General features: G+C 40.2%; 1 protein-coding gene across 1 annotated transcript; it reads left to right on the top strand.

The window, feature by feature from the left end:
• The first annotated feature begins 5,549 nt into the window (after nucleotides 1-5,549).
• Nucleotides 5,550-8,345, top strand: LOC120804493 (histone-lysine N-methyltransferase, H3 lysine-79 specific-like). The gene is made up of 3 exons (XM_040153973.1): nucleotides 5,550-5,651; nucleotides 7,311-7,984; nucleotides 8,086-8,345. The coding sequence occupies exons 2-3, from the start codon at nucleotides 7,357-7,359 to the stop codon at nucleotides 8,316-8,318; spliced, it is 861 nt and encodes a 286-aa protein (XP_040009907.1). The 5' UTR covers nucleotides 5,550-5,651; nucleotides 7,311-7,356; the 3' UTR covers nucleotides 8,319-8,345.
• Nucleotides 8,346-10,255: the final 1,910 nt, after the last annotated feature.

Genomic DNA, 10,255 nt, shown 5'->3' with positions numbered 1-10,255 from the left:
TCGCAAACCCCCATCTTCAGCCCCCATTCCAGTATCCACAATATGCCAAATCAAAATGAATGCCATCCAGTTGGAGACTGCCACAGCAGACGTGTCCAACACCTCTGATGCCTGCAAACTACTTCCCCCACCTTCACCCTCATCATCTCCTTCTCCTCTGCCCACACCTTCTCCCTCTCTTGTGTTCTCTTGTTCTTCTCCCTGCTCGTTTGTCCTCCCGACTCCTGGACCCTACTTCCTCAGAAACACCTTTTAAGGTAAAAAAAAAAAAAAACTGACTTGACAGCACAATAATTCGTGCAACAATTCAAACTTCAAATTTTTCTATGCAATACCCTGGGCAATTATGCAACTGCTGTATATTATTCAAATATTATTCACACCAAGATACAGAGGGTAGAATGATTTTTATTTCTTATTTTCTATTTCCATAGGTACTGTTGTAGTAAAAAATGAATATTTTTACATACTTCCTTATTCTCTATTTCTATTTTTCTTAGAACTTCTCTATGCTGGAGCAACTGTAACAAACACAATTCCCCCTCAGGCATCAATAAAGTATATCTGATTCTGATTCTGATAAAATGAGGGCAAACCTTAAAACGAATTTCATTTGACTGCTCATCTGTGCAACGCATTTTTTAAAATAGGTTTTAAGCTCAAACATATAGCTTTAATTTACATATTTGAACGCCTAAATAGCATTAATGCAAGGACAAAATTAATGTACTGCTATAACACTGAATGATTTCAGTCATAGATTGCAAGCTAGCTTTCTTTTTCCTTCTAAAGCAAAGACGAAGCAAGCCCATGTCAGTGTAACTCCTCTTACACGACAGCTTGACATGAAAAAGGAGTCAGTCTTCTTCTGCCTCTTTTCCCTTTGTGCATTTCCTCGTATCTTGCATAACAAAAAGAACAGTGAGAATGTTGAGCAAGGTCAAACTCACTGGCTAAGTTGAGAAAACTATCACTAACCCTAGCACATACTGGTACTATCAAGCTAGCCATCATTGGTCTGTTAAAGACTACTAGACTACTGATTAGCAGTTTGCTGAGAAAAGAAACATTGTAAACTAAAGGTGCAAGCGATGAAAAGAGCAAGGCACTCAGACTCTAACTTGCTATCTAGCTCTGACAATGCTTTATCGCTAAATAATATTAGCTACCATTAGCTTGCATTAAGTTTGTTTGCCATCTGGCTTGCATTTGGAATGATTGAGGTAGCTAGCTAACTCGGTAGCACTACTACTAGGATGGTTTTATGTTCATTTTATGTTCAATAACTAATGCTAGCTGACACATCACATAACTAGACAAAGTTCCAAAAGAAAATTCGAGATTACTAACTAGTTAAATAACCGCTTTATTCCTCTGAGCTGTTACCTAATCTGACAGCCAGCGGTGAATGACAGAAGCCCCGTTTCTTCAAGCAAGTAACTTTACCGCACTTCAACTGTTTACTCTTCCCTGGCCTAGTTACCCGCCAAAAATCCCAAGATTATCCACAATCATCATGTGCAGATGTCCAAAAAAACGCCGTTCTCTCCCTTGACAAACCCCTGCCTTTGTCCTTGGGACATGGCCGCGCCCACGAAATTAACAATAGATGCAACGGATGGTAATCAACCTATCTTCCAGAGACAATAGGCTACTGCGGCCACAAGAGGGCAGTGAAGTAAAAGGTGAATGCAAACAAGCAAGATCGAAACCTTAATGGGACACAACGCTGTTCCGAGATGTAAGGACATAGATCACCTCGTCTTTCTTATCGCTCTAATTGATGTCAATTTTCAGCTTTTTAGCTAACAGTTCCGGGTCTCTCTCTCTTCTCTCTCCCCCTCTCCCTCCTCTTTTTCTCCTCTCCCCAATTTCCCTCCCCTCAACCCAACAAGGCTGATTGAGAATGAGAATGAGAGGAAAACTCCCTCAACTTCCTCCACGAAAAGGAGCTGTGAGAGATACTGGGAGGTTACTGCCAGGAGGCCAAGATAGTATGATGACAGTGACTCCATTTGGAAAAAGTAGGATCTGGTGACTGCTCCTTTGCATTGATAGAAGCCACTTGAGGTATTTCAGATGAGTAAAAACTTCCAGCTGGCCCACGTGCCTTGCTGGCTTGAGGTTCAGTGGCCTTCATGGAGACAAGAGGAGTCACCGACCAAAAAACACAACAGCCCTGAAATGAACGAAGGACGCGCTGCCAACTGAGCCACTGAAATTCACGTAATGTGAAAAAAAAAGTTGATTACAAGCTTTTGACTTGGAGAAAAAGTGCAAACAGAGACGGGTGAAAGCATAACCTCCTCGGCGGAGGTAATAAAGCTATGGCTATGTTGATTCATTCACGGTCTGTCACCGAGGTTATCAGAGCCGTGTGCCCGGGAACCTGCATAGCTAAATCATCTTAATATGTTGTCTAATTTTGATGCTATTCACCCCTTAACACTGCGTTGTATCAAGGAGTGAATAACACGTGAACATATTGTTCATGTTAACATGTAAACATTTTTAATATGTTAACATTTTTCTGAGCTGCTGTTAAACTTCCTGTGTCTTACTCTGTCCGCATCTATGTGCTGTGTTTAGCTCAGAGAGCACGTGTGTCAATCAAGCTAGCAGCGCTCCGTGTGAAAACAGCAAAGGCCTGTGAAGTTTCCCCAGAGTTGGCGCCCGTGGTGAGCGCATGTACCACGTGTGTGGTATTTGTTTATGTATAAGCTGTAAAGAAACTCTGTAAAATATTTTCTGGCAGTGTTATTGAAAGTTATTTTGTTTAGTTTCTGTTACTAGATATTTGCATATGCAGATTAAAAAGCACCAAAGTCATTTTTTTATTCATGAATTATTTTCTATGTGCATGTGTTTTGTTATTTGAAATACCTTAATGCATCATTTATTGTGTAGTGTAAAAGTATGTAAATGCAGTGTTGCACTGTAACATTGGAGGATATGTTTGCAACTGTGTTTACAACTTCATAAAGGAGCAGTAATTTTGTGCTTATTTTGCAGTTTTCACGGTGCTTGAAACAAAACTACTTATCATTACACTTTTCCACTGAATTTTTATGTGGAGTTGTAGATAAACCTGTGTGATAACAGGCTCCATGTTAACTGAGTTTTCAACTGTTTTTCTTCCCTTAGAAATTTGTGAAGTTCTCTATAAATCCAAATTTATTTATTAATCCTCATGTGTGCATGTATGCAGAGGGTGGTTTTAAACTTTTAAATCCTACGTTAGTTATGTTGTATATGTTTATTGTATATACTGTGATTGCAAATTAGAATTCCCAAGGATACACATTTTTGGTAGGATCTATCGATAACAATACAAAACGCACCTGACGAATCAAAATATGAAATATGTTGTTAGATCAGTTGGGGACTATTTGCATTTTGGAGCAGGTGGGGTTAAGGGGGTTTTATGGATAAGGTGAACTTGTAAGGTGATCTGCGAGGGTTGAAAGGGTTACGGATCAATACCAATGACTCAACTGTTATTTGGTTAGCTACTGAACGTACTGGCTTTAAAAATTCACTTTCCACCCTGTTGTCTGTTTTGGAAAACATCCCCTCCACCTGCTGGAGTTTCAAGATGTAATCTAAACCAGTCTGTGTTTACTCAAGTGATTAGCACAGTAGACTAGACTTAAGGAAGATGAAACAGTAACGTCCATGTGGGGAAGACTCACCACAACTCAGTTGTTTGACAAAATAATCCTACCTGAAGTTTCCAACTACATCTCACAGTCTTCATTGGTGGATGGAAATTGACCGGTTGAGCAATGACAAGTGCTGTTGAAAGCCCCAGAAAAAACTAGTAAGTGGACCTTAACCTGTTCAGATCCCCGATCATTCCAATGGACATAACTTTTCTGCGATGTCTAGATATGTGAGTACTGTCATCTGACTCCACCCAAATGTACACACGTATTTGAATGGATGTCTGTTAGCCAATTACAGTGTTCCACATCATCAGAAGTGGACTGCAGTAGAGCCACACACTCAGCAAGCATGGCCAACCATTAGGCAAGGAGGAAGCATAAGGCACATTTCAAACGATTAATTACACTGTTAAATTACATAATTTGTGTTTAAATTGTGTTTAAAATAAACGTGTTACATTACCTATACATGTCAAAATATCATATGAAAGATTTATGGCTTTTACTCAGGATTTAAAGAAAACAAACAAGTCCATCCATTGGATCAGCTGATTTTAATGTAACCAGAAGGGAAATTGTTTGGATTTATTCTAACTGCTCTGATTAGATTTTTTAAAATAAGACTATTTATTATCATTTTTACTATTAGGTGGCTTCTTGCATTCAGATTCTCCATCCATTGGAACGGAGAGAAAAAAATAACACATCATTAGGTATTTTAATCAATTTTTTTTATTCGTTATGATTTACAAGTGCATTTGGAGTAGTAGTCCACCATTACAATATTGTTTTCATGGAACATAGTTGGACTCTTAACACTTTAAGTTAAGATTGTTTGGTCAAAGTACTGTTTCTAAGGTCAAGAATTAACTTTCACACTCAACCCAAATACCTCCTTTAGCAGCGCTGTAGACTGGTTGAACTGGCAGATGTGCAAGCTTCCACATCTGAGCTAGGTTTGAATCCTACAGCACCAATGGCACCTATTGCCTATATAAGGTTATAGTCAAAAGGATCAAGCAATGTACAGCCATGCTGGCTGCTCTGTGAGACTGACTCACAATGACCATGCTAACAAGCTGCTGTTTAGCAGGTATGATGTTTACCATGTTCACTATTTAGCATGTCAGTTCGCTAACATTTGCTAATTCGCACTAAACACAAACCACAACTGAGGATGATGGGAATGTTAAGCGTTCAACCAAACTCAAAGTATTTTTCTGAACATTGGAAATCAGAAAAAGGATAATACACTGATTTAGATTTTCTAATAAAAATATCAAAATCATGTTCTTGCTCATATTTATCTTTTACTGATTCTTCTTACTTTTCAGTTATTTTCTATTCCTGTTTCTTTGTTAGTAGACTTCTAATCAATTGTGCTGATGAAAGAAGAAAAAATTCATTACTAAAGAATTTATGCTGACGCTTTTGGCAAAGTTTTCCATAGATCCGATCTGTGTTGCAGGAGCATTGACTCAAAGGCTTTTAAATTAGACCGTCCCTAATTTCGAATTGTGTGTGACTGTTTCCACATCAAACCAAAACATCATTTACTTAATGACTAATATAATTGTTAAGTAAAACACAGTAAAAAGACACATTAAGATACAAATCACACTGAGTGTGAAAGCAGGTTGGCAGCAAAGCAAACCACTAATAAAAGTGAATTACCAGTATGTTAATTACCCTTTGACAGTGGGTTCTCTAATGCAGTCGTAGTTAGGTCCTAAAGCAGAGCAGAAAAATGCAGACATGATGAATATAAGGACTTGAGAGGATACCTGACTCCTGTAGGTATCTGTAGACCAGGAAGCTGACCTGATCACTGCTAATGCTCATCTTTACTCCTGTTAGACCGGGAGGTCAGCACACACACACCAAACTCTGACAAACAGAGAGAGAGAGAGAGAGATTCATCAGTGAAGGGAAACACTCACCATTAACACTGCTGCTCAATGAAGACGACACGGAGACACAAACAATGTGAGCAGAGCACAGTGAAGACAAGAATTTGTTTGAACATCAGAGCGTCAGCAGTTTTCATCAGCCTCAAATGAAGACTTTTTAAAAGCTTTTTAAATTTCAGCTAAGATAACAGGCCACTGCAGCGATTGTGGAAACGGAAAACCACTTCTGTAGTTTAAGGTTGACTGAGTAGGTTGAGTGAGTAGGAGCACAAACACGCTGCTATTTTGACTTTTTCTTACAGATTTTAAAGCTGTGGCCTTTCCATTTGTATCTGAAAGTGGAACATTTGCAGTTATTCCTGAAGCTTTTTTCCTTTCACAGCATTTGCTCAAAGCCAGCGACAAAAGCGGCTTGTTAGCTGTGGTGAGTTGAAACGGCATAAATGATGCAGCAAGTGTTGTTTGGTTTGTCCTCTTGATTCGGTTTGTCTCCCTGATCGGGAGAGCTGATCTTTGACTCAGCATGTCACAACCCAGAGTTTAAAACCCACTGGCTGAGCAGCCGCTCAGAGAGTTTATTAGATATACGCTAGTAGGAATAATTCTCTCAAGATTTTCTGAATCCTTTGCAAAAAAAAAATCAACCTTTGCCAATTCCTTCTCTTTCCCATTTCTGTGGGTTGGGTTTCCTACCTAGAAACAAAGGTATTTTTAATATCTGGCAAACGGACGCCCAGTCGTAGAAACATGGAATGATTTTATACTGTACACCTGGAACATGTAATTATCTGACAACCCTACTCTCTGTAGTTTAGTTAATGTACTCTTCAACAAGTAGCAATGAATCATGGGCTTTTGGCAGAAGGTGAGAGCAGCCGTGGACAATTACTATTTTAATCCTTAATTGTCTTGTCATCCCAGGATAGCAAATAATTTTTATGATAATATATTAATTATTGTCATCTGAAGGAATAACTATAATACTCTTATGGCAAAAAGTGTTTGGATGTGGCCTAAACTGTGTATTAGATGAAAAATATACACTCAGTTAGCAGTTTATTAGCTACACTGAGCAAAACTAAATCAGTCTAATACAATGTTATAACCTTGGTGAAGTTTATCATGTTTGCTTTCGTTGAAACAGTTTTGGAGATGTGTTCATTCAGCCTAAGAGACATTTTTGGGATTATAATATGTGGAGATGTTGAACTGTATTGTGTTATATTCAGAGTTTTTTATTATCTAGTCACTCTCACTGATGTAAATGGGGTGCAGCGAGGTGCAGAGCTTCAATTCAAGTCTATCAAACAAAAACAAAACAGATTGCTTAACTGTTCACCATGTTTGACTCAACAAATGCTTCCTTAAAGCAAGATGGCTGATATGTTTGGTCTTTGGCCTTCGTGGTAGCCACAGTAAAGTTTTTAGCTAATAGCACGATGGATCGTTATCTTGTGGAGAGGCCTTAAAAATAAAACAGCTGTAGACATGAACAACGCATGGTGAGTTGCGTTTGGCTCGGCAACTACAAAATTTTAACATATTCTGTTTTACGCACTAGAGGTGTGGGGAGTTTTACTATGGGAAATGTAGTTTCCAGTGTTTTTGGAGCTTAACCCATTCTGGGGACTGGAAGCCAGAATATCTCAGATTCTGCTGCTTTGAACATTCTGGAATCTGACCTGTGATGTAATCATGGAATTGATGGAACAATTGATGGATCAGTTTCATCCAGACACAAAGTCAGAGAAGACCAACCTGCTCAAGTGCACGAGGACACGATGTCACGTCACCAAAGTCAACTCCATGCTGAAATGGAGATTGTTAAGAGCACCAGGGATCTGACCAGAGAGCAGAGGAAGATAGCGCTCCGAAAGGAAATGTTTAGAGAGCTGAGGGAAATGGAGATGGAGCGCAGACAAAGAGAAGATCTGGAAGAGCTTCAGAGGCGGAGAAGAGAAAATGAGGAAAGAGAAAGAGAAGCTGAAAGACTGAAAATGCAGAAAGAAAGAGCTGAGGAGGAGAGGAAGATGCAAGAGGCCGAACAGAGAGCTGAGGAGGAGAAGAGGGCCAATGAGCAAATGGCCCTGGAGATGCAACATCTGCTGAAAGAGAGGCTTCAGTGCAACCAGGTGATGGCGGTACAGAAGTATCTCCTCACAAGGCCCAGATACACCATCGGTGATCTGGAGGAAGAGCAGCAGAGGAGGCGTGAAGAGGCCGAGCTTAAGGTCACCTTTAAGTGCCTGGCGTCTGCGGGGAAGAGTCATGAGCAGAGTAGAACAGAAACTCTGATCAACAACTGGGTTGGACAGGAAAAAACCGACTGTGAGACTCTCCAGGAGGACTTCCGCCCAACCGACTCCACCCGCTGCCCCACTGCTGAAAACGCAAGCCTGAAGTCTAAAAGTATGTATCTCATTTGTATCCACTTCTCAAATAGCATTTTTTCTACCTATTCAGGGCTTCATGTTTTTCTATGCTCTGCACCTCTTTGTTCTTTGAAAAAGAAGCAACATCGAAATCCTCCAAGCTCCTGACGTGGCTGCAGAAGAGCCTGAAGTCTGGCCTCAGCTCTGACAAGAAGCAGGATCGGATGGAGAGGATGAGGGAGGCCTCCAGGCTCAGAGAGCGCTACAGAGAGCAGTTGGCCTCCAAGGACAGATGCTGTAGCCGTTTGTCGGAGCAGATCGACGGTTACTGCATGTCCAGAAACCGCATCCTCAAAAAATCCATCTTCTGAATGGATTGGATCCTCGAGACCCTCTGCTGAGACTCTTGTTATTAGTCTTCTGTATTGTCAACTTGTATTGTGCTGTGGTCTCTTTCCTCCTGCTCCTTTTTCTCCCCTCTGTACCCCCTTTCTCCTCTCCCTCTAACCCCCTTTCTCCCTATCTACCTTCTTCACCCCCCATCCCTCCCTTTTTCTCCCCCCCTGCTTCTTCCCCTTTTTCTCCCCTCTCTACCTTCTTTCTCCCCCATCCCTCCCTTTTTCTCTCCCCTCTTCTTCCCTCTCTACCCCCCTTTCTTCCCCCCCTCTACCCCCCTTTCTCTCCCCCCTCTATCCCCCCTTTTCTCCCCTCTACCCAACCGGTCGAGGGGGAAAAAAATAAATATTGTAAATATTGTAAAGAAGACGGTCTAGACCTGCTCTGTGTGAACAGTGCCCTGAGATACTGTAACTTCTGCTATGATATGAAGTGGTATAATAAAACCGTGCTGCACTGAAAACATTTCAGCTGTACTTGTTATTAAATAGCTCAGATGTGGGTAAGTACACAAAAGTGATGGTCATGTCACGTATTTCGGATGACGGACATTGTGTGTTGATAAAACGGCCGAATGCCGACTGTGAAACCGTTATTCAGAAAAAGACAAAACATCTGCTTGAACAGAGCAGGGTGTTCAAAGATGAGAGGAAAGAGGCTTAAGTGATTCTCAAGTGTCCTGTCACTACTGAGCTCAGTAGACATTTCCTCAACTCTGACCGGTAAATGTGTGTTGCCTCTGACGTGTGGAACTGGAAGCAGACTTCTCTGTCAGGGGAGTCAAATTCAAACATCTCAAGCTGTGCAAGTCACACAGTCAGGGACAGGTGTTCAAGTTATTTTGCAAGTCACAGCTAAGCCTCAAGTCTTAGACATGAAGTCACTGCTGAAATCCTAAGTCAAGTCCAACCCAGTTACAAATTCTGCCCAAAATTTGAACAAACAGCTTAAATGAAGTGTTAACACGTTGAAGGTGTTTTATTATTTTGGAAGACAAAATAAAACTTTTCTAAGCTGTATAAAACAAATTAAAATCATCTTAAACTTTAAACTGGCGGTGTTTGTGTTTAGATTTAAAGTTTAAATATGTAAAGTAATGGTAAAAACCTGTAGAAGTACAATCTAAATACAACATTTACTGATTCCGTTTTTGTAGAATTACAGTGCAAACCTTAAATGAAATATAACATTTTATATTTTAACGACTGTACTGATTAACAGCAGAAATGTTTCTTCAAATTCTCAGAAAATATAAGTTTTAAGATTACTGTGAAATATCCTCAACTGAAAACATACTGAAGAAATACAAAATAAACTGATACATCTACAAGGTTTTCACTGTTTCAACGAAGGTGGGGTTGGAAACTTAATTACAAATCAAGTACACACCACTACTGATACTTAAACACTTTTATTTAATGTATTCAGATGTGAGTTTACAATATCAACCAATTATTCACAATCGGTTCTTCAGAGCCCCCCAGGTGGAAGTGAAAAACTAAAAGTGGCATATCTCCATGGGTCTGTCTAGTCTGTTGGGGCGACTGTCATGATGAGGTCATGATTTCACCTTTGAAACAGGTGGAGAAAGCAACAAATCCTGCCGTTGAGCTGATGGTTGTGGTCTGTTGTTTTTAAGCTTCTCTTTTCCAATTCAGATTTAGAATTTTTTCCACAATGTTCTCCGGACCCCTGGGGGCTGCGTATAGTTCTGATAATATATGTGGACAAACATTGCACTTTTGTCTTTTAGTTCAGAGTCCTAACTATAGACTGTATTGATCAGTAAAATCAAAACATACCACAAAAGGTCAATGAATCTGTAGCAGAAGTGCCATTGCAACGTGGCAGATGAAGAAGCTCTTCCTCCAAAGTGCCAGTCATCAGCTGGATCCCTGGTGCATCTGGGGAA

This window comes from Xiphias gladius, chromosome 18 (assembly GCF_016859285.1).
Source record: "Xiphias gladius isolate SHS-SW01 ecotype Sanya breed wild chromosome 18, ASM1685928v1, whole genome shotgun sequence".
Lineage (NCBI taxonomy): Eukaryota > Metazoa > Chordata > Actinopteri > Istiophoriformes > Xiphiidae > Xiphias > Xiphias gladius.
Note: the sequence above shows the minus strand (reverse complement) of the source record. Positions and strands in the feature narration are given on the sequence as shown.

Coding starts and splice junctions, on each gene's coding strand:
- LOC120804493 (XM_040153973.1), top strand. CDS start 7,357: ATGTCACGTCACCAAAGTCAACTCCATGCTGAAATGGAGATTGTTAAG. Junction 7,985..8,085: donor CGCAAGCCTGAAGTCTAAAA/GTATGTATCTCA, acceptor TCTTTGAAAAAG/AAGCAACATCGAAATCCTCC.